We start from the raw sequence: 24,689 nt of genomic DNA, 5'->3' as shown, positions 1-24,689 counted from the left end.
TGTACCTGTTTATACCCAAATAGTTTCATTTCTTCCATCATGTCCTTTCTGTCTGATTGGCTATACATACTAACTTCCTGCAAGCACATATGCAGCGATCACAAAAAAAAAACACTAAAATGTGATGGGTGCTGTTTTAGGTTGCTGCCTGTGTTTTGTTCCCATACCAACTTCTTTTTGTATTGAGTTTAAATATCTTTCTTTTATTGCGTTTTCCGTATTGTTGCCACTGTTGAGATACTTTTATCCAAACTACACTATCCCTTTTTTTCCCTCTGTTTCTTCAACAATTCCTCCCCCATTCTGTACCGATGTGCTCCGTGGCCTATATAAAAGCTTTGGTTGAAGATACTCGCGTTCGCCCTCTACCGACAGATATGACAAATTACACATTGACCGCAGGATTGCGGAACCGGTTTTTATTTATCCTTCAAAACTGTTTGTAGATGTCATGTAATAAATATGTTCTGGTATTTAAAACATACCACTTTAGTTGTTTGATCCATTGGAATATCAAATTTGAGATTGCATATCTAGGAATAGATCCAGCTATGGCAACAGCAGAGTTTTGTTTACCTCGCTGCAGCTCACCTGTTACGTGCACCTGTAGGCCTATGTCACGCTCATATCTGTTCAGCAATCCAGAAAACATAACCAGGAAGAAGAAAAGTTTGACAGGAGTCGCATGACGTTGACGTCATTTGGAATGTGCGGACTACAGATGCATTGTCAGAAATAATTGAACTGAAAACAAATTGAGAGACCCCAGAGCTGCATAAAAATGCTCCGTTTTTTCTGCAGTTGCTGCTTCTCAAGTGAAAACTCCGCCAACGAGGTACGTGTTCAATTGATTTTTTTTTTTTTTATGTAAATGTTTTATTCGAGTTCAGCCGAGAAACTTGATCAGTGCTTTGCTTCAGTGAGATTAACCTGTTGGATGAGCCTGCTAGACTGATTTAAGAATGGTGAGGACTACACCCATTATAAAAATGTTATGTATTTGAATCAGGCTAATATGCAGTCCCTGTGAGAGTATTTTTCATGGTGTCTTACAAGACAAGAAAGGGTAATCAAAACCACTATAGTTGTATTGTTCTGTTACGAATATAAAGTGCAGAGATACAACATAACCGTGACGCATATAAGGTCTCCATAAAAGCAGGTAAGAACCACAGAACTTTGAACTTGAAATAAATGTATTTTTGTTTTAAACATGAACACTTGGTTGGTGCACTGAGTTTATGACAGAGTCATTACATGTGTCCAGGTGAACACAAGCCTTATTATTACTTTATGTCTCTTTCTGAAAAGTGCCAGTTAAAACAAAAACATTCTATGTAAAGGAAACAAACAAACTCTGATTCCTATTTCAGAGGCAGCCTCTCCTGCACCCCAGACCATCTGACCTGAATGAAGCTATATCAGCCAGGCAGACCCGGCCAACACACAGTGGTACACAATCTCTCCAAATGTTAATGTGTCTCTCAAAACCTGTACATTTCTAACACCTACAATTACGGATGATTTTGAACTACATGCATTCTGTGTGTGTGTGTGTGTGTGTGCGTGCCTGTTGTGTGATACTGTTTTTTTTTTCCCTCCCAGATGCGCAGATCGTGATGCGGATTGGCAGGCTGGTGATGAGGCAATTGTGTGTGCCAGAGTTGGACCAGAGGTTTTCTGACATGGCCGAGACCTTCAATGAACAGCACGAGCGCTATGAGGCCATGGTCCGACATATCACCAACCTGCGTCAGAGCTACGGCTGTAACCAAAATGATACAATGGCTTTAACCGAATGTGTGGGGATGATCAGAGATGAGCATGGTAAGTGACCCGCTCAGAGCTCCCTGCCATAAAGGCAACATGATGACAGGTTCCCTGGCTTAAATGTTCTGTTTCCTTTATTTCTCTGTTTCAATCTCCATCTCTCTCCACTTCCAGAGGCAAGGTACAGGGTCTCCCTTCAGATGAAGGGCTATGACTTCTCCCTCAATGTGGTTCCTGTGGGTGAAAGTGAGGAGGAACCACTGCCTCCACATCTGTCATTGGCACAGGATGAAGTGAAGGGCACTTCTGAGAGCGTCAAAGCTATCATCTCAAAAGGTACCACACTTCAAGAGTTGATTGGCTGGCTGCTCCGTAGTAAGGATCAAATCGCTGAGCAGGTGAAAGGGGCTGCAGAAACTTACCAGGAGCAAGGAAGACTGAATGAGAACCTGAAGGAGAACCTGAAGGAAGTGAGAAGGGCGAAGGAGTTGTCGCTGGGATATAAACAACGGGCCGGGGAAGTCCTCACTGAGGCTGCACAAATAGCAGGGGCTTATTTGTAGTTCATGCAGATTTTAGATACTTAATTTGAATCCAACAATAACAATACGCAGTACACTCTTTGAACATTATGGACACAGAACGTCATGCATGTATTTAAATGTACCAAGTATACTCTCTGCTTTGCAGGCCATTGCAGCATCATGTGTGTTATAAGAACACAAAGACTAACGATGATATCTACCTTTTAAATGTTTCATTAACATTTTAATAAATATAGCAAAGACTCACTTTAACACTTAACATATGTTGTCTGTGTAAAAACTTACAGCATTTTCCTGGATTGGTGTAATCTTACCAGCTAACATTAGGGGGCATTGCAGACTCACTTTACTATTCCAACAGTTGCTCTTTGACTCATAGTCCTCAGATGTATTCTGTTTCTCAGAAATTACACTATGTTGATAAAGATTCCCTTAATTCCAGAATCAATAATCAAAATAATGAATGTATTTCTATTCTTTAGACGTTTGTACTTGATTAGACACTTTTTTGTTGCAAAATTTGGATAGATTTTGCAGGAGTATGCTGGTTGTGAACTGCACTGGATTATACATACATATATACAATTGTTCTATAATGCAACAGGGGACAGGACACAGTCTCCTATAGCAGCAATAGAAATTGGACCCGAGATTTGTTGTGATTGTGATTGTGCTTGTAGTGTTTTGTTATTTTAACATTCAGAGGAAACATTTGCTAAATATTATCCACAAAAACCCATGCATTTATTAATTGATTAAAACCACAGCTTCCCATCTGCTATTAATGTGAAAGCAGACAAACACATGGTCATATGCCATCTTGATAATTAATTTTGGAAAATCCATTGTTCCAGAGGTCATTGTCAAGTGGTCATGCATTATTTATCAGATTAGAGTCCTGCTTTTGCCTTATAAACTTTACAGATTAATTTGGCATAAAGTATGCAAGGATGTGGTAGGTAAAACCTGACAATTAGTTGCTCATCTAAATGGAAAAAGGTATGGGAAATAAAACAAGTAAATTGACAACATTTAATAGAAAAAAATGGTATATGTTTAATAAAGGAAAACTGTATTACTTATGTCTGTTCATGACTCTGACCCCATGTTTGTGCGACAAAATGGTTAAAATATTGTAACTGATTATGTTCATAATTATGTCAATACATTTTAATCAAACGAATCAAAGGCAGTTGCTGACAAAACATCATTCAACTTCGGTTTATATGCTGCAGTACAATCAATTATTCTTACAATGCAATCATAAACCAACTGTCAATAAATTACTTATTAATGAGATTCATTAAAACCATTGTAATCTCTGGTGGCTAAATCGGCTGTCCAAGAGCAGTGACTGACAGCGACAACCTACCTTGATCGTGGAAATTATTAATTTGCAACCTATAGTCTAATTTGATTGGATGCTGCGTTCAGGGGGTGCGGCAGTTGGATTATGTCCTGCTCATTCATTGGTTCAGACACCTGTCACTCCGTGGAGCTCGAGTCCCCTCGTCTAAGGTAGTCTGAGTGGAGAAAGTAATGAAGATGGAAGGAGCTGATGTTGATGAAATATTGAGGAGATTAACGGAGTAGCGAAGTGATAGACGTTTACTCATTTTGTCGGAACAGTAGAGGACAGCGATACTAGGAAATTGACAGATAGCATGCCCGTAAGTAAACAGTAACTTCTCCAGTTTACTTGGTGTCGCGCCTTAGCCGAGCCTAGCTAACTAACTGTTAGCTAATCTGTAAGCAACCGAGGTGACAGCTCGAAGTCATTCAGCAAACCGAGACAGAGTGTGTGACGGCAGAAAGGATTCATTTACAGTCTCTGCCTTATAGCTACTGGTTAAAAAATACTATGTTTATATTATATTATATGGCTGGGGAAAGCTAATGCTTAGCTACTATTGAGCGACTATTGAGACAGAATGTCACGTTGTTTCAACGCAAGCTGTGTTACCAATTGTCATTGTGGCAAACTAGCTCGTTAGCATTGAGCATAGTTACTACTTTAATTAGCTTTAACTAGATAACATGAAATAAAACAGCATTCAAGATGGGAAGGTCCCTTAATACAGTATGTGTTAAGCAAACGAGCTTTTCATTGCACCAATTTTGCTACTGTAGTAGACCACGTCACATTAGTCACATAAACAGACTTTGTACCCGCAGACTTCACCCTGTTTAGTAACAGCTGTAAGTGTGTTAGGTCTCTCAGGACCTTGTTAACATACTTCCTCCGGTGATTCCTGTGTGTGTGTGTGTGTGTGTGTGTGTGTGTGTGTGTGTGTGTGTGTGTGTGTGTGTGTGTGTGCGCGCGCGCAGATCAGTTTGACAGGGGCACAGAAACCACTGCAGACGGTTATGTTGATCATAATGATAATGCGATGTTGGGATTTTTCTAATGGCCATCATGTGATGCATCTTTCCTCTGTAACACTTTTCCTGTATGATGGGGACTACTGTGTGAAGCTTTGCCGCAGAGCCCCATGCAGTCCTGCTGTATGAAAAGATGACCTTAACTACTGTTCACGGACTCAAAAGTTGAAAAGGATTTGTTTTACAATCGGTGTCCTTCACAAGGGCTGTGCTTCTGGTGGTGTGCCAGATATTGTTTAAATAAAATACAGTTTGTCTCCTAATTCATAGGTTTTCCTTTGCTTTCCCTGTGTGAATGTATTTGCCTTTGTCATTAGGGAGAGGCTTGTCCTTTAGCAATAGACAGTTTGTTTGGTGGGTAATTGTGCACTGTTGAAGTGGTGTCATTAGTGTTTGTGCGCGTGTGTAAAAAGTGTGCTTAGGCTTGTTAATGTGTGGCATTCATGGCTGCTAGTGTCCTAGGTCTCTTTAAATGCTTTTTGACAGTGAAGCCCGGCAGGTCATGGAGCAAAAAGATCGCATGGGCTCTGTTGTCATCCAGCATCACAGCTAGTCACACATGCCTGCGGTTTCATGCACTGGCAATGAAAAGTATTGCAATCCATTTGATTAAATTATGCACCCAATTCTATAACAAGCACAATATAGGTGAAAGACAGACGTTGATTTTCCCAGCAAAAGAATGTTTTTGTAAGCAGAGATACCAGTAAATGTTACCAGTGTTCACACACACTTCACACACCCTGGGTGAAGCAGCCTGAAGACTGTCCGAGTAGCCACCATCCTCCTTTCTCCCACCACCACCACCACTGGATCGAGGGGCTATCCCAGGACGGTATTAAAATGTGAAATCCGAGGGCTGAGAATTAATAGATTAGGAGAGAGTTATCCAACTGTGGCAAGGAAAGCTGAGATAAATGAAGAGAAAAGCGATATAAAAGAGAGCGTTAAAATTAAAAAAATCAGTGACGTTAATCATTGGACTTTTTAGGCTCACTTGCCGCAGGAAGACAGGAAATTGAAGGGGCGAGAGGAGGGACGAAGATGCATTACTGGCTTAGAGGCAACGGAGAGAAGAGCGAAGGCTGCTATAAGAGGATTCCTTCTTGTCAGATCTCTGTATCTGTCTCCCTCGGCAGCAAAAATCACACACACAAGCCACAGGCTGTTGTCATGTCTACTTAGCTACCGGCAGTGCTCTGCTTTGTGTGTGTGTGTGTGTGTGTGTGTGTGTGTGTGTGTGTGTGTGTGTGTGTGTGTGTGTTGTGTGTGTGTGTGTGTGTGTGTGTGTGCGTGCGCAAAAGATGATAAACAAAACCTTCCTTTTAAGCTATAAGCATTCTGCTATTGAAGAAGACCAGGGGGAGAGCAAGGTGGGAGGCGATGATGCAACAGGGTTAACCTCAGGCCAAGATAGTCCAGGTAAAGAATATAGCAACAGAGAGCATGAAAAATATGTGATATGAACTGAAGAGAGATGTCAAACCAAAATGCTACTATCCTAGGAGTGAACAAACGGTTTAAAGAGCCTTAGCACGGTCGGTGAACACGAGGTCATGTGAAGCTGTGCGCTCTGGGCATGTTAGAGGCTCTGCTCTTTATGCCCATGGTTATAGAACCCTGCCCCCACATTTTATTTTGACACTCCACAGCTCCCCAAAATAGACCATTAACAGCTTTTGCTTTCATTAAGTTTAAGTTAAGTTGGAGCCACTGGTCCAGCTTGTCGACAGTTGACCTAGTTTGTAGATTTTGGGTGGAGTTGTGTTGGCACAGTTCCTGGTTCTGACATTGTTATGGTGATTGCAGTTAAACAGTTTATTAGCGGTTAGGGTGTGTCAGTACAAGAGTTAAGGATATCCTCAGCTGATGATAGTTCAGGTTAATTTCAGCTTATTTGATCTACTTTACAACTCTTTATCTCTCTGTGGCTTTAAGTCGTTGAGGGCTTAGTAATGTCTGTGTCATTGTCATTACCAGCCTAACCAGTATAGTTTATGTGGCTTGCGCCCTGCACAACAGGAAAAAGCAGCTCTTCAGCTCTGTCACTCTCAAAACCACCCACTTTGTCTTTCTCTCTGCTTCCTTTTTTCCTTCCATTTAAGCCTTCAGTTGTATTGGCCTCTCACTTCCTGAAAAAAGAAGGTTCCTAAGCATATGTGTAATAGGAAATGAGGTAATGAGCAGGGAGGTGTTTGTGTGTGTGGGTGGGTGGGTGGGTGGGTTGCGGGCTGTCCCCGTTTTTCATTCTCACTTGGAATCGCTTCAGTTCTCCGTCAACTTTCCCAGACAGGTTTGTTCTGACTTTACCACTGAGCCTTGGAACACACACTGTGTTTTTTTTGTATTAATCTATGTATAAAGTGTGTATGTTTTGTTTTTTAGTTTTTTTACCTTGGGTGTTTTGCCGTAACTCTGTCAGGTAGGGCTGCAACTAACGACTAATTTGATAGTTGAATAATCTATAAATTATTTAAACTAATAATCTACTATTCGGATTATGAATCGCACAATTACTTAATGGATCATATTTAGTTATAGGCTTTTACATTTAGCCTGAGGTTGTTTAAGGCATGTGCTAACTAACAACAAAGAACATTTCAATTCAGAAGTGGTTTATAATTGAATATTTTAAATATAACTAGGCTAAATGTTTGTAGAGCAGCAACAGTAATGTTTACAACAGCAAAGCCACCTTATAAACTCAATATCTCACTGGAAATAAATAATGTTCCAATTCTGAGGTTTAGAACGAATGTAAATTCAAAAGATGTATTTGTCCTCCCTCTGCTGAGGTCGATGGCATCATTGATGTGCATAATAATTAGCCATGTGGATTTCCCGCTGAAAGAGAGAAAAGGGGCTGGTTCGTCTCAGCCCCCTCTCTGCAGCGTGATGATCAGTACTACAGTTTTTAGCCCCGGGGCCAGTTTAATACCGTGTTTTGGTACCCATCCCTAGATTTAATTATCCTTATTCATTGTGTTTCAGGCGTTATTTTGGCATGTGTTTATCGATTGGTTGGGGTTAGGCATTTCACCTCGAGTGGTTAGGGTTAGGGGATTGGTCAGGGGATAGGACCTGTACACTTAAGGATGGACGCCTGGCCAATAGTAGTGTGTGAATGCTATTGAAGGGCGGGTCTTGGTGTGGCCATAATGGGAAAAAAAATATTGCGTCCTGGGCAGCGTCTGCGGTCTGAGGCACTGCCCGATGACGTCACCAACTAATTGGCGAGTAAATTCGTTGGCAATTTATTTGGTCATAATTTTTTGTCGACTATCTCCGTTAATCGTACCCTTACTGTCAGGACATGCAAGCAAACTTAAAACAACAATTAGGAATGTAAACTCAAAGGAGAACCGTTTTTTTAACTTTTGTGTTCCCTTCCAAACAGCACCTTCATGAGTTGTTTAAACTTCTGAGCACTGAGCTCATTTAGACCACCGTGTTTTTGTGTGTGTGTTTGTGTGTTTGTTTTTGTGTGTGTGTGTGTTTTTGTTTTTGTGTGTTGTGTTTTGTGTGTGTGTGTGTGTGTGTGTGTGTGTGTGTGTGTGTGTGTGTGTGTGTGTGTGTGTGTGTGTGTGAGAGAAACAGAGGCGGTGGTGTAAATTCAGAAGGAATGAGCTGTCAACTTTAGCTAGCTCACAGGAACCAGACGTTATTTAAACACACTTGCACATACACACTTGTGCAATGCATGACACATTCTCACTCCTTGGCAAGTAGTTGGCTCCATCAGAGCTTTGCATTGATGGAAAAACTCAGTAAGCTACAGCTAGGCTGCAAACCCCATTGGTTAGATCCATTTCTTGAGCCTGTTTAGATCAAGAGGTGTGTGTGTGTGTGTGTGTGTGTGTGTGTGTGTGTGTGTGTGTGTGTGTGTGTGTGTGTGTGTGTGTGTGTGTGTGTGTGTGTGTGTGTGTGTGTGTGTGTGTGTGTGTGTGTGTGTGTGTGTGTGTGTGTGTGTGTGTTTTTTTCTCAGAGCCTTGGTGGAGGGGGGGGGGGTTGCCTGGGACTGCACAGATTGAAACCTAATGAACTCTCCTTTTTTATTGAGCCTACTGTCTTACACACTTTTGAGTTATCCATCCCTTGGGTTGTCATACAGTGCATTCCTTTTATCCCTAACTCTCTATACATCTTTTTTTATTTTATCTCTCCCTCTATTTAGTAAGCCATTGATCTCTGCTCTATTCATATTCCTGCACTGCCTTTCTGTCCCTCGCCTGCATCTACTTCATCATTTCATTGGTTTGTTACTCAGCTGCCACTTATCCTTAACACTGGTTTATTTATGTGTGTTTGTGCTGGTCAGTGTGGTTGAGCTGCACAGAAGAAGCTTGCCACCTGCTGAATCATTTGTAGTGTGTGCTCTCGCTATTCATTTCTGTTATGATCTGTGAGTCCATAATGACTTACTTAGAGATGGCTAACATTACTTAGACAGACTAAAACGGAAGACAAACATCTGCCTAATGACATGATTACCCTCTATAGTGTCCTCTTAGGGCAATTGGTTTGTTATTTTCCTCCACCAGTTGCCTGTGCCTGTCTGCAGCGTGTCAATCAAGCCTAGAAATCTTCAAGACAGGGAGGGCATTTTGTGCTGTTTGTACTGCTGTCTCTTAAACACGGTTTGGATGCAGTTTCAGATTATCATCACCATTTTCAGTGGGGAGTCAAAGGCATTGTAAGGGTGATGGATGGGCGTTGTTACGCTATTTTTGTTGTTGTTGTTGCTGCTAGTGCTAAAAAAGAAAGGATGAGTTGTTTAAAGGTGCACTATGAGCTCCTGCATGGTCACTTCTGTTGACGTTCCAAGTAAATTCACATTTCAACATCTCCGTTTTCAAAAATAACATCGTGCACAGCTGTCAGTTTTCAGAAAAGTGTTCGTTTACATGTACCTGTGTATACATGCCGTCAATGCCGTCAAGAGCATATGTCAAACCTGTAGGTGGTAGTGTAACGAGAAGCTCAAGCCCACGTTAGCCAATCAGAATCCCAAAAATAGCAACAACAGCAACAAATCACTTCCTCTCTCTTCTCTTCCTCACCTCCTCGGCTGCCTAAACCTCCGTTTGTCTCAGTTTACATGCAAACGTGCAAACAAAGTTTTCCAAAATCTCCACTCTGGCCAGAGGTTTTAGAAAGACTCGTTTTCAGAGGCGAATTCTCCGTTTGCGTGTAAACTCAGGGCACAAACGAAGGGAAATGTCTCAGTTTTTCAAAATAACCATGTACATGTAAACGGGGCCTGTGCCTCTAGTGTTTGTTTGACGTTTACGACTCCTGTGTTGTCTCCCGAGACCGGGCTTCTTCACAGTGTATTCAGGGGGTAGGCAGCTAGCGGATCAAGGAGAGATGCCTAGGATTTGAGACAAAAATGAAATCACGCTGAAACCATGCAGGAACTCCTACTGCACCTTTAGGGCAAATTAATCTTAACAATCAGTTAATCACTTAGGTTATTTTTAAAAACGCAATATCTTGGGCTTTAGGACATTTTGATGGGTGTTTACTACTTTGGTACATTGGATAGACCATTTAAAATAATTTGCAGAGTGAAAATAATGTGAAGTTGCTGTCCTAGTTGCAAACTCTGGCTGGCACTAAAAATGTTTATAATATTAAGCATATTTGACCTTTACCTTGTAAAGATGGCATGTCCCAGATGCCAGCATGGACAGAGTTGACCTTTTTAAAAGTGACTTTATAGGAAGAGAACCCTTCCTCTTACAAGACTGACTCATCCACATTCTAATCACAGCCTTAATTCAGTGAGCCTGCCATTAAAACGCTGGCTTTAGATATCGCTGTCGTCCTTGTAGTCTTCACCAGCATGAAAGAATGGAACAGCAGACCACACAAAGAACAAATTTCTCTAAATGGAGGCTATTCTGCTTTATAATCCTTCCCCATTTCATGAGTCACTGGCTCCCCCTCCCCCCTGTCATTTCTGTCATTGGTACAGTCCATAAATAGACACCTGGCTGCCATGGAGGGACCAGGCACCAGAATAATACAACATAAAGCATTTGGATGTGTGAAGGACAGATTAGGGAGTAGGGAAGACGGGGAGAGAGAAATGATACATGTTGGTGGATGAGTGGAGGGACAGAGGGAGAAAGTGTATGTGTGTCTGTGTCATCCACTAAGTGAAGTGTTGGAAGTGGAAGAGTTTTTTAAAAGGTGGATTAATGCCACTTTCAGCTCAAATCTGAGCATGTTTCTGCATGACAAGTGTGCACATAGAAGGACTTTTCCTCCCTCTTTCTTGTTCTCACACTCTGTTACCAGACATACCAAACATGGACTTTGTTTTTGCATTCATCGACCAATTTATCCTTGTGCTTGCATTTTTAGAGCACAGACACGACGCATAACCCGCAGTGAAAACAGATTGCTAGTGGGAAACACATAATCCATCAGAGATGCATAGAGCCTGTGTCCTCCTCCCAAGCAGAAAGCACAAGAGTCACAGTGCATAGTTGGTTAAAGTGACCCAAGTACATGACCAGAACTACAACTACTGTAGATCTGATAGATTTTTGTCTCTCTGTTTCTAATTACCGCTTTCTCCCTTTGTCTGATGTGACTGCAGCACAACAGTGTCGGACAGAAACCGGCAGATGCTTGCTTTATTAAAACATTACAGAGATTAAAAATGACATTGAGAGCAAACAAAACCCTGTCCAGATAATGAGCAAGAGAATGTAGGGTAACATTGGATGTTGAATAGAAAAAAACTACATACATACAAGTTGAGTGCTTTGACGAGGAAAGAGAGAAGTTCAGTCGTAAGTGCTGGGATGGATAGCAAGGCATATTAAAAAAGAAGGGCATTTATTTCAGTTTCACCATGACTAAATGTTAGCTAAAGCTTTTTCCGTATGTCTCGTTTAAAGACATGTACATGTGGAACTATACAGCCCGTTTAACAAGCATCAAATTCTACTGTGCCACATTTTGTTTTTCTGTTCAGTGCTTCAACAGTTAAGCCTGCCAGGCTTCCCTGTGTGGGTAATTTTTCGATTTGAGAGCCCCGAGTTGAGAATAGGTTGGCTCCTTGCTGCAGAGGTGTGTGTCTGGAGAGGAATGAGAGGGAAACGGGAGGAGAGACTTATGCTTCTTTGGAGTATTCAATTGATGTCTGGAGCGTGTACAGTCGGTATTCACCACTGCCATGGCATTGTTTGCTATTTGTAATAGAATATTTTTTTATCAGGATACCAAATAATAGAAGACATTGAACATAAAAGATGTGTGTGTGTGTGTGTGTGTGTGTGTGTGTGTGTGTGTGTGTGTGTGTGTGTGTGTGTGTGTGTGTGTGTGTGTGTGTGTGTGTGTGTGTGTGTGTGTGTGTGTGTGTGTGTGTGTGTGTGTGTGTGTGTGTGTGTGTTATTTGCTGTGTGACAATAATTATGCAGTGTGTGTTTATACAGTATTTCTTTCTCTCGTAGGTAGAGGTGACTCCACTGCAGATGAGGGAACATGTTGGCTATGGACCAAGGAGTGGTGGAGGAATGGCTGTCAGAATTTAAGGTACTGTGTGTGGGTGTGTGTAAAAATTATTAAAAAGCATATACCCCTGTGTGAAGTACATCCTTTGCTGCTGCTTATTATTGGCAACATTTCTTCCACAAACATAAGCACATTCTAAAGTGCATAGGTCCATGCACCTACTCAAACATGAGCCCTCACTGACTCATGTGACTGCTTCCAAAGACAGGGCTCGGTGAAGTGTGATAATAAAGGAGCGGAAGGGAACTTCCTGTGTGAACATATGAGGACCTACGTGTCATCCTTTCTTAATGAAATTGACATTGAAACGCAAGCATATTTATGTGACTGACAGCTTTTGTAGATGGTATTATTGTCTGCCTCTGCAGGCTTTAGACGCTGTCAAAATATTGTTTAAAAATTAAACAATGAATTGCAAATTTAGACACTACATCAACAAATGTTTGGCTATTCAGAACTCACTTCTCAACTTGTCATGCTGTGTTTTTTATTTTTAGAATATTAGTAAGCCAGTTAGTGTATCAAACTGCTGTTTGTGTGTATGTGTTTCAGACCCTCCCTGACAATGCTGTGTCCACTTATGCCGCCTCACTTAAAGACAAAGGTGCCCTGGTCCCCGCACTCTACAAGGTCATGCGAGAGAACTACAGCGATGTATGGACACACACTTTAATATTTGTATTCATGTAAACATTATCTTTTGTAAAAACCTGACCATACAACCTTTTACCAACACTTTGAGCATTGTGTCATGTTTCCAGTGCCACCATTTACCTACTTATTATTATTTTTATTATTATTATTATTATTTTTTTTACACATCCTGATTATCTTATATTCTTATGTCTTATTGTTTTTTTGGTCTGCCTGACTGTCCAACACACTGTGTTTCCCAAGTACTGCTGTGCATCTTACTGACACTGATCAACCAAATGCAAAATGTGTTAGAGTTACAGCGGCAGTTGCTGTCTGCTGTTCTTTTTTGTAGACTGATGTCAGGATGTAACCATATGCCCATGTTTTTGGCTTTCCGTCATTCCCAGTTGCTGGAGCCAGTGTGTCACCAGTTGTTTGAGTTTTACCGAAGCGGTGAGCCGCAGCTGCAGCGTTTCACGCTACAGTTCCTGCCAGAGCTCCTGTGGAGCCTCCTGTCCGTCAGCGCAGCCAGAGACCCTCACACGTCCGGCTGCATCGAGGCCCTGCTGCTGGGCATTTACAACCTGGTAGGGGAGAGGATGAAGCTTGTGTGCATGCATGCGTGTGTGTTACATTTTTAACACCACCTCCTTATGTCACAGCTAATGTGTATATATATTATAATATGTTTATTTATTACCAATAGAGGAGAGCCACTCTTGTTAATAACAATGTTTCCAGTGCGATAAATTCAAGGTAAGAAAAAAAACCCTATGAAAAGGTCCTTGATCCTTAGCAAGTGGGTGTAATCATGCAATTCCAGAAGCAGGGGACTTAACTGCTCAACTATTTCTGGGATCTGCGTCATGTGTTTTGAAAGATTACTTGATGCACTTTCTGCCTTCTTTGACAGCTATTATGCATGGTGAGTGGCAGGAAATATGGGTTAGAAAAAGAGGAATTGAAACACAGTGACTTTCCCAATACACAATATGGATGGGTTGCACTTTGCAAATGCCCTTAAGCTTCCCGTAGAGAGATGCCAGCACTAGTAATTATTATGAAAGAGTGTTGGCTCTCGATGTTCTATCTATCAGCAAAGTGTCCCCTCACTTCCTCTTTGAGTAGCAGAATAGGTCAGCTGTCACTCAACACACTGGCTGTCTCCAATTAATGTGTTTGACATTAACATGCACACAGGGGACATCAAACCCCCGGGGTTTGTGCGTGCGTGCTTAAACAGTATACACACAAATAAGTTAACACATACACTATCAGACCGATTTGGGAAACCGAGACCCTGAGGTCCACACACAAACACCCACACACAAATGATGAGTGTGCTTGAAGAGATAAGCACACACTCTAGAGGTTTAAGGCACACACAGGAAAAAAAGCTTGTGTTTTTCTCGCCCACAGAAATGTTTTCTCATTGTCTTCCTGTCTTTCTCTTTTATAGGAAATAGTTGATAAAGATGGACAAAGTAAAATATTATCTTTTACCGTCCCTTCCCTCTCCAAACCCTCAGTGTACCATGAGGTGAGAAACACGCATAAATACACACAAATCTGTTAATTGGCTTTTGCAAAAAATGTTCAGTTTAAAAACTTCATCTTCAACTGCCCACCTCCAGCCTTCAGCCATCGGCTCCATTGCCCTTACAGAAGGGGCTCTAGCCAATCATGGGCTGAGCAGGGTGGTGTACAGCGGGCCACACCTCCAGAGAGAGACCTTTACTGCACAGAACAGGTAAGAGGCTTGACGGGGGCACATGTTCCAAAGTCCGCAGGGCGAGTGGTGATAGGTAGGGTGGAAGTTGTGCACATTTTAAAATGGGCTTTCCTGGTACCAGGCTGCCCGTCTGCCTGCTTAGAATTGGCAGCAAACACCAGACAACAACCAGATAGAAACACACATTAAGGAGGTTGAACAATCTGACAAAGAAGCACTGAGGAGGTCAGTAGCCAAATCATTTTTCACTGATAAAAATCCAGTAATCTTTCAAACATTGCCTCTTAAATTATAAGCAGTCAAATTGTTGTTAGGTGTGTGAACTTAATGCACCAGTCTATGAATACTGGGCATGAGGAACCAGTTATACATATCAGTTCAGATACTGTTTTTGATGCAGTAAGATAAGTTACTACGATACTGCCAGGGCTAATTATTTAATGCACTAGCTTCAGAGATGGCCCATGGCAGTCGTCTTTGCTTTGTTACATTCAAAGTTGTTATATTGCTATTAGGGTTTCTTAAATGAATGTAATGAGGCCCAACTTCAGCCAAACTCTGAAGGTTGTCTGATTTGAAGGTCCACAACTCTTTTAGTACTGTTTTCTTAATCTGTTTCAGACTGACTGGGTAGATTTTTTTTAAATAGAGAAGAATTTTGATGTGACAAAACAAGTCTGGCTGCTTCTTAAGATCGTGCAGAGATACTTGGACTACATATGTGAAAACAAGCATTTCGTGCTTTTGATGCCAGGTTTTGACGAGGAAGAAGAATGCACGATTACAAAAGCAGAATTGCACTCCTAGCAGAACCAATCCTTTTTTTTTTGGGGTGGTATTTTGTATCCACGGTATCGATGGAAGTGTAACTGTGCCTGTGAATTTCTGATCTGATATGTTGAAAATGTAGTTTTGTCATGTTGTATTGTATACATGCTATTTTAAGGGTATGTTTGTGTTGTTGAGATTTGAGGTGCTGACCTTCCTGCTGCTGTGCTACAACGCTGCTCTCAGCTACATGACCTCCACCTCCCTCCAGTCCCTCTGTCAGCTCAGCTCCAGGTAACGCGTGCACACACACACACACACACACACACACACACACACACACACACACACACACACACACACACAGGCACTATTTTGCAAGCACTTGCTTATCTGATCCTCTTATAGACTTTGCTGCCAGACAGAGCCAAGATATTCACTATTTGGCAAAGAGCTGCAATGTACACACATCCCAGCTCAGTGATTTAGGTAATGGTGATCTGCCAACTGTAGCTGAGCATTGCTCTAATAAGCACAGAGCTAAAGAGAAGTCATTGATTTCCCCTTGACAGTTTGCTGTTTGTCAGCTGTGTACACTATATAGCAGCTCCTCTTGCTTCAAATTCGCAGGTGTTGCCTCAGTTTTAGCTGAATGCTCTTTGTTGCAATTTGTATTATCCCTGTTAAAAAAGAATGAACTATTGACAGTTTATGCTCAGAAAATATAAATTATATAAATACTGTGGTAATGTGGTAAATCATTAATACATAAATAAATGTATTAATAATAAAATGATGTAGCATGCATTGTGTTTGTGAATGTGTGTGCATGTTTATATCCAGCAATTATTTGCTCATTGTTGGGTTTATCAGCTTCACTGATACAAGCCCCCCCCATTGTGTTTTCATTTGTTGTCGTCCAGGGTGTGTATATGCGGTTACCCACGGCAACAGATTCGGCGCTACAAAGGCATTAGCACACGGCTGACAGTCACGTCAGAGTTCCTGGTTCAGCTCATCACAGGGATACACTACGCCGTGTGAGTGTACACACATGCATGCACAAACAGCCAGACCAACCGGAGCAGACTCACTGATCAGCTTTATCTTTCCATGTCTTCCATTTCTCAGTGTTTTCTCAAAATCTGCCCCATATGTCTTATCTCTATGACAGTATTTGATTTGTTGTTACTATGTTTTAACGTACCTCTTTAAAATAGGTTGGACTGTGCCAATCATTAACCCTGCTCACTTTGCATTTTGAGTATGATTGATTACATCCATGTTTACAAGGTTGCAGTCTTCTTCCCTGTCTCTGCTGGTGCATTGCTGCATATCTTGTTAGTACCACCTGTTGATCAGTGGAATAGTAGGACTGTGTATCACCTGTGGGCGTGCATGTGCGTCCTCATGCACGAGTTAAACAAAACTGGGACTCACTCAGAAAAAAAACGATCCATTGTGCTATTAGATGTCTAAAATTCCACAGGGGACCCTTTGATCTGTATCTGAGAGTTCATGTGTTGTGTGTATTTACATGTTTATGTGGTTGTGCCTCTGTATAGGTGTAATGGGGAGGTTGAACTGGGATCCAAAGCACTGGATGACGTTCTGTATCGGGCACAGCTAGAGTTGTTCCCTGAAGCCTTGTTGGTACGTGCAATCGTGTTTTCCTTCCTTCCTGACTCTGTGTGTGTGTGTGTGAGAGAGATTTAAGATTATTTTTGGGGCATTTTAAGACCTTTTATTTGAAAGGACAGTTGAAGACATGAAAGGGGAGAGAGAGGGGGGAATGACATGCAGCAAAGGGCCGCAGGTCGGAGACGAACCTGGGCCCACTGTGTCAAGGAGTAAACCTCTGTATGTGGGCACCTGCTCTACCAAATGAGCTATCCGGGACCCAGAGCATGTGATTTAGACGCACGTGCTTGCCTGTGTTTTTATTTATTTTTTATGCACAGCACACTATGCTGTATTGTGTTGGCCTCTGTGTGTCAGACTGCAAGCAGAATGTAATCCCACTAGATTATTTACATGCTTTCCACTCTGCTCCGTTAAGCTATAATCCTTAAGGCCCAGGGAGTAGAGGATTGAACCTAAGCTAGCAGTATTACTACCCAAGTCAAGGTGTGCTCCTCCACAACCAACAAAACACACAACCTTTGGATTCACATGAATTAGAATGGATTTGGGTTTAAACATTTTTTTGTTTGTTTTTTAAATAAAAAAAACGTAGTGTGGAAGGGTTTACATCTCAGTGTTTTGTCCAGTGTGTTGATTTGAGTGCTTACTTGTTGCAGTGGAACACACCAGGTGGCGGCTATCTTGGTGATGTGTCCCTCATGAGACCGATGTGTTGTAGCCTCACAGACAAAAGACATTTTGTATTGTGATTATGATGCCATCTACCTCATGTTACATATTTAACTGTTACATGATCATTAGTGCAAGTGCCACTTGAGAATTTCCGGCGAGAGCAGAGGTTGTTAGAGAAAGACTTATGAAATAGTGTTATATAGAATACAAAGCCGTTTTGTTTTTCTTATATCACTCACCACTCAGTCTGTGCAACTCAGTCAGTTTTAGCTAAGCTCTCAGGTTTATCCCTTTTGCATTAATCCGGTAAAAAATGTGTTATTGATCAGATGTCATTGGTTTGGTTACATGATCTGAACTTCAGTCTTACTTAACCCTTGCCTCACTTTAAAAACTTTCTTCTGGTGTCATTAGAGGACAAAATGTCCCCCTGAGGTAACATAAAATGATATGTTAATAATAATAATAAGTTCAATCTTTTAACCCACATCAGTCCTGATCATAACTACCAAATATTCATTCATTTTCAGAATTTTAACCCCTTAAATGACAGTCTATTTACATAATGCTGCAAAAAAACTTTAACAGTCTGGGGTACGTCAACGATTAGCAACAACATTGATTTTGATGTATTTTTATTTTTTTGTGTAGTGTCAGATTTAAAAAAAACAACAAAAAAAACTCCCTCTTGTTACCTTACAGGACAAAAATGTCTCCTTCCTAAAACTACTATAAAAATATTATATATTAATATTATTTTCCACTTTCATTGAGTTACATCTTTAACCTACATCAGTCCTGATCATAACTACCAAATATGTATTTATTTTCAGAATTTTGACCCATTTAAATATCACTTTTTGACATGATGCCATTATGTTTTAAAATAACAACAACAACAAAAAAAAAACACAAAAAATGAATTAGTTTCTACATAATTAATGCCATGGGGAATTTCCAGTCCAGTATCACAGTCTGGGATATGTCAGTGATTAGCAACACCATAGATTTTGATGCATTATTATTGTATTATTGTTGCTTAACTTATCATGTGAAATGCCCATTATTGCTTTATTGTATTAGTCCTGTTACGTTTTTAAGGTTTTTAACCTTGTAATTATTATTTCCCTTCAAAGTTTTTACCTTTTTTAATAGCCTATTACCCCATACACCCGTACCAAGACAAGTGGACCCGTAGTAGAATGGAGAGACAAAAGTAACAGAATTACCACCGGTAACATTGAATAAAACATGTTGGGCCAGTTGCTAAGCTGTCAGTGAGCCAGTTCAGTTCCTCACTCGCCGGGGGCCACTGGGCAATCCTGTGAACCTCTGGCATCATCTGATGCAGCAATGTTTTTGTGGATGTGTGCTTCTCCTCGCCCTCAGGTGGGTAATGCCATCAAGTCGTCACTGCACGGCGCTGCACTGAAGAGCAACAGCAAGGAGGGTGCACGGAGTATCCAGGTGGAGATCACACCCACTTCCTCCAGGATCTCCCGAAATGCTGTCACCTCCCTCTCTATCAGGGGACACCGCTGGAAGAGACACGGTAAGATTCATACACAGGGGGGGAAAAAGCAATTGACACTGTGGGAGTTCAAGTCACTGAAACACAAGAAGAGCTCTCACACACATGTTCCTGTAAACATTTTGTAATCCCATTTTTTTTTTTTTACGGGGTAATAAAAAATACAATTGTTCGGTTGTAGAACAAATCCACACCAAAGGAGAGAGCAAGAGGTTTAGATCTCTTCATTGTTCACTCACCCTCCCATTTTATGTCATACAAAAGTGTTGTTGTAGTCTTCATCAGTCCCTAAACTCGTCGAGCACCCTTCCTCACCTTGCTGCTGTAGCTAGTGCTGTGTCCCTCCCTCCTTTATTAGAATCTTCTCATTCAAACCCAGGACTTTCTGTCCAAGCTGTTAGTTGTCCTGTGAATCGAATTTGACAGATAGGAGAAAACAGGAAACCAGAGAGTACGTAGTGTATTTATAGTATAATACAGATGAGTTGCAGTGTGTATACTTTATTTGAATACATTGCGTTTTGTGTAGTTTCAGCTCTGTGCCAAAGGAAATGGCTCGAATTTAAATGGCCATAGAACAAATGAAGGTTTGTGGTTTAGAATTAAGAGAGAGCTGCTGCCTTTTCTGTACAGAGTACAGAAAAGGCAGGAAAATTACAGCCTTTAGCTAGTTTAATGAGTAGTTTTCATCTTGAGCCTAACACCCCCTTTTTAACGTCATGGATCCTGCTCATTGGTGCCCGTATCAGAGCTGCTTGTTCATGCATAAAGCTTTTGTTATGAGCAGATGATAGAGGAAAATACTATAAAATATTAATTAATGTGTAGGGGTGAGTGGGGACTCGGTATGACATGCGATTCCGTTGAAATTACTTGTTCATATTCATCTCCATATTGCATGCACTTAGATGTGTACCATGTGTTATGTTCTGATCACTATGATTTGTATCTTTTTATTTTTCTGCCATCACATTGATTACCTCTGTTTGTCTTGTGTTACTGTGGTCGTGTGTGCCTGGCCTGTGCACAAGGCCGTCTTTTTGTTTTTCATGTATGTGTGCATGATACGTGTCTTTCTGTCCACCTGTGTGTTGTATTGTTACATATTGTCCTGCTACCCTCCATGCTCCCCCATCCACCAGAGTCCCAGGAGGTGAGTGTAGACAGTGAGGCTGCAGCGGGGGGCGTGGCCATTCCCGAGATCAGTGTGACAGGCGTGAGCGGCGAGCGAATGGCCAACGGAGACTCCCTGCGGCCGCGCCCTGATGGCCGCGCTCAGTCCGACTGTGACCCGTTGGGCGCCACCTCCGAGGTCAGCCTGGATCCTCGAGGTCACGACTCCGGCACGCGGGGTCAGGAGGTCAGGAGGCAGAAGTCTGTGAGGCGAATGGTGGAGAATGAGGGTTCTGGGTCAGCCTCCACAGGGAGGAGCCAGTACTAATGGTCCTGCCCCTCCTTCCCCATGCCCCACTCCTGGGGTAACCTAGGTAACCGTGTGTGGAGGCGTGGTCTGAAAAGCTGCATGATCACTTTCCACTTTACCTTTTGCTCTGGGCTCCACCATCTTCTCTTCGCCTAATTGCACTATTCCTCTCATCAGTCCATCCAACGTCATTTACTCTCTCCTTTTGTGGCTAAAGCTTTCTCATCAAGATCTGCTGAGATTCCTTCAAATTAAATTAATTATTTAAGATCTAACCGAATAACCGATCAATAACCTAATAAAAAAATGTATAATAATGAAATGTGCTTGGCTGAATCGCGCAATTAAGATAATGTGACATTTTATGGTGAGCAAAATGAAGTGGATCCTAGCAGCAGAACATCAGTTAAACCTAACCTATAAAACAGTTTTAAAAGTAATTTTATGAGCATTTGTCAGTAAATATGACCCACATACTGTATACTATAAAATTGCAAACTTTTCTTCTAGCTGTATTTTGTTAAATAAAAGTCCCTCTAAAGCCTGAGGTTAGGTCACTGATAACAAAAAGGCCTGATAACCTTGAATCAAATGGCACATATTATCTCTGTTAGCTGTGCAAGTACCAGGAGATTGTGCTCCTACAATGTCGTTTAGGAGTCTAACTCCTGGATTTTTGTTGGAGAGATCATTTTGGAAGAGATCCTTTTGGGTCTCGTTCAGCACGCCTTGACACATTACTCCTGGGTTCTATCTTGGTATAGATTACTTTGTTCTGATTGATAGCTAGCAGCTGAGGAAAGATATGCAGGTCTTGAGTTATTTGAAGCCAAAGCTGCTCAAAATCTGGACTTAAATCTGATGACTCCTGACCTGTTTTCAACAGGCTAAATGGGATCATGAAAGATATTTATATTATATTATATTATATATATATTTATTTACCTGCCTATCTGTCTGATTACCAGCTTTTTTTCAGGTGTTCTGTTCAAAGTGATAGCATCAGATTAAGTATTAAGTATGTATTTGTGCATATGCGGGTGGTTGGCCATTCACGGTTGTGGATGCATGCCTTTAAAGAAATCAGGACAGATGTCTTAAGAGTTTGTGAAGACGCATGCATTTAGGGTTTACTCATTAGTGCCTTGCTGTTTGCCTTCCTCTACTCTCCCTTTGTGGTCTTTCCTAGGCTTATGCTCTTAAACTCGTCTCCTGCCTTTGGGACAAAACAGGCTCTCCTCTGCCAATAAACCACTCACTGTTGTCTCACAGCGCTGCTGGTTAAACTAACCTGTGTGCTGGGCTGGAATACTGAACTTGCATTGTCTCATGTCAGGTGGCGAAATGTGCCTGTTAGCTGAGGTAACAGTGTGAAGGCGCCACCTGCTGGACAGTGATAGAGCTCCTCTGTCATGCAGCCCTACATATTTTACTCCACATGAAAAACATTGAATTATATATTGTTTTTAAACCATCTTAATCTTAATTATTTTGATTGGATCAGATGGGCTGGGTGACCGATGAGGTGGCTATTTTTTTTTCATCTACATGCTCCTGTTTTTCATTTCAGTGCTTATTTTGTCTCCCTCTGACTTTCTGTCTCACAGACGCAGTGGATCTGGGTTCCCCGGATGAGCTGATGGATATTTCGGAGGTGGATGAAGGGGTGTGGCCAGGTGGGGTGGGGCCTGACACAACCCCACCCACCATCACTATTAGCAACAGCGTTACCACGTTGAACCTAGGGGCCAAGGCCATGAAGAAGTGTTGGCTGGGCGGACGCACCAGCAAGGACAAGGAGGTGGGCCCTCTAACAACGGGCCGGGCCGCCAGCGAGAATGCAGAGCTGTCTGTCAAGCGACTGACGCTCACTTCCAGCCAATCCGTGCCCAAGGCAGGAGCTCTCACCAGCCTGACGCGCACCGCCAGTGCCGTCTTCTCCCGCTCATTCGAGCAGGTGGCCAGCGGCAACGTTCCTCCCTCCAGCAACCACACCGCCTCTGAAGTTGGCCGCTATTCATGCAGCCTGCAGGAGGATGGGCAGGGGTACTTAAGTCCATTGCCAAACCACACGCAGCGTTCTCCCAGCTTCAGCGTGCACCTTGGCTCTGACCTTTGAACCCTTTATGACTCCGGACTACATGAACCCTCGCCTCTGATCCTGTGACCCTGTACCTGTGACCTGGAACCTAAAGCCATGCCAACTTCAACGGATCACAAACTCATGAACAAACACTCCCCTCTCCTGCTGCTTTCCTCGTCACTCCATTTTTAACGTCTTTGATTGATTCTCTGTGCTGTAAGGCATCCTGCTGCACTGCTCCTCTCCTGTGGGACTGATAGATGTGACATGTCAGGGATATCACTTCCAACTTCACTGATGTTTAGTAGTGCAATGTTGCCGTGAAGTCGTGCCAGGACAAAACTCCACTCCGTCGCAGAGCTGCCTGTGGGTGCACTTAAAACTTATTACAAAAAAAAAAACTGTGGAAAAGTATTTTAATCGGCATTTGTTGCCCTGCATGGATTTTCCATACATCCATCCTGACCTTGCCCAGGTTTGTCATAGGGCAGAAATTGAGTATGTGTGTGAGCATGCCTGAGTGTGTGTAATGTATGTGTGTATGTACAATTGTTTTTAGAATAAAGGCTGCTGATTGATACAATGAACAAGGTATGATTCTCCAAGTTGAAACAAATGGTGGTACTACTTAAAAAAAAAAAAAAAAAAACCTTCTCATAGCAATACAAATCTCTCCTATTCAGTGTTTATCTTTTGGGACAACTGCGCAAAAACTCCTTTCATTCCCACTTCTTTTGTCAACAGTTACAGCTGTTTTTTTTTTTTTTTTTTTTTTTTTAAAGAAAATCTGCATTCTTTTCTAAAACGTCAGAAACATTACCACTAACTAATCAACCAGTATGATGAAAAATAAATTTGGTCTTTTTGTTTACTATCGCGCAGTATTGTCGTCATTATGGAGAAGCAATATTTGTGTCCTTCCCTCTTGCTCTTCTAGCACCTTTCTGAATTGCTGTTTATTCAATGGCAAAAATAAATCTCCAACTTCTGACAAATGATGATTTTGATTTTGGGGACAATGGGTGTGTATGATTTGTTAAGTATTGGATTTTGCACTTGAAAGAGCAAACAAGTTGTGTTATCAACTTTGGTATTTTCTTATAATAAGCAAGAGAGGTTGACTTAACTGTGGTATTTTCCTGTTAGAGAGATGTGCTTTTTTGCTCCGTATGGATTTCTCCCAGACGGACATGAGATTACCTACTAGCACAGAGGTAAAATAATCTGACACCCCTGACTAAAGATGTTAAAATTTGACCCAAACTGTAACTTAAGCTATTCCTGTGTGTTCTGCAGTAGGAAAGTGTGCGAGGACAAGGCTTATTTCCTCTTTTTTTCATCCACCCACTATTCCAGCTGTTTATAGTTGTTTGGTGATGTGTTTACTGTGTCCCTCCTTGTTGTTTACATCATCATCACCACCACCACCACCATGTCACATGACATGGTGGTATTCTCTTGTACCAAAAAAGGAATTAAACCACCCATCTGCTTCATTTGATGTCCTAAATCAAGCTGCCCCACCCTCAAGCAAAAGTGTGTTCTGTTGTCTGTGTACTAGAGCTGTCGAGTGTTTATAGCTTGGTGGAAAAATAACAATCATCGTGTTTCTGTATGTGGGTTTACAGAATGTCAATGGGTAAGCTCTTGTTGTACATCTGTTGTACTAAAGTTGTTTTTTGGCCTTTCTATGTCTGAAGATAACTTACTGCTACAACTTCTGGGAATAAAGTGTTTCTATATTTCACTTATGTGCTCAGTTATATTTTTCTGTCTACTGGATTCAGATTTTTTTTTTATAAAGACAGTATGTTAATTATTAAAGGTCTCATGACATGGTGCTCTTTGGATGCTTTTATTTAGGCCTTAGTGGTCCCCTAATACTGTATCTGAAGTCTCTTTCCAGAAATTCAGCCTTGGTGCAGAATTACAGCCACTAGAGCCAGTCCCACTGAGCTTTCCTTAGGATGTGCCAT

The 24,689-nt window shown here is 41.6% G+C and overlaps 2 protein-coding genes across 6 annotated transcripts; both read left to right on the top strand.

Annotated features, from left to right (window-relative positions):
- The first annotated feature begins 515 nt into the window (after positions 1-515).
- On the top strand, positions 516-3,393 carry si:ch73-345f18.3. 2 transcript variants are annotated; one of them, XM_039820774.1, is made up of 4 exons: positions 516-835; positions 1,374-1,452; positions 1,606-1,827; positions 1,945-3,393. In XM_039820774.1, the coding sequence occupies exons 1-4, from the start codon at positions 782-784 to the stop codon at positions 2,331-2,333; spliced, it is 744 nt and encodes a 247-aa protein (XP_039676708.1). In that variant the 5' UTR covers positions 516-781; the 3' UTR covers positions 2,334-3,393. The 2 variants fall into 2 exon arrangements, with proteins under 2 accessions (XP_039676708.1, XP_039676709.1); XM_039820775.1 differs by lacking the exon at positions 516-835 and adding an exon at positions 954-1,162.
- Positions 3,394-3,804: 411 nt separating this feature from the next.
- Positions 3,805-24,460, top strand: fam126a (family with sequence similarity 126 member A). Of its 4 annotated transcripts, none has more exons than XM_039820773.1 (12): positions 3,805-3,985; positions 12,164-12,245; positions 12,777-12,878; positions 13,268-13,447; positions 14,320-14,400; positions 14,495-14,610; positions 15,559-15,654; positions 16,284-16,400; positions 16,926-17,013; positions 19,066-19,228; positions 20,350-20,567; positions 22,238-22,319. In XM_039820773.1, the coding sequence occupies exons 2-12, from the start codon at positions 12,195-12,197 to the stop codon at positions 22,268-22,270; spliced, it is 1,245 nt and encodes a 414-aa protein (XP_039676707.1). In that variant the 5' UTR covers positions 3,805-3,985; positions 12,164-12,194; the 3' UTR covers positions 22,271-22,319. The 4 variants fall into 4 exon arrangements, with proteins under 4 accessions (XP_039676707.1, XP_039676706.1, XP_039676704.1 ...); XM_039820772.1 differs by having other exon boundaries at positions 20,350-20,694; XM_039820770.1 differs by lacking the exon at positions 20,350-20,567 and having other exon boundaries at positions 22,238-24,460.
- The last annotated feature ends 229 nt before the right edge of the window (positions 24,461-24,689 follow it).

This window comes from Perca fluviatilis, chromosome 13, assembly GCF_010015445.1.
Source record: "Perca fluviatilis chromosome 13, GENO_Pfluv_1.0, whole genome shotgun sequence".
NCBI classification, from domain to species: Eukaryota; Metazoa; Chordata; class Actinopteri; order Perciformes; family Percidae; genus Perca; species Perca fluviatilis.
This window is presented reverse-complemented; position numbering and strand designations above follow the sequence as displayed.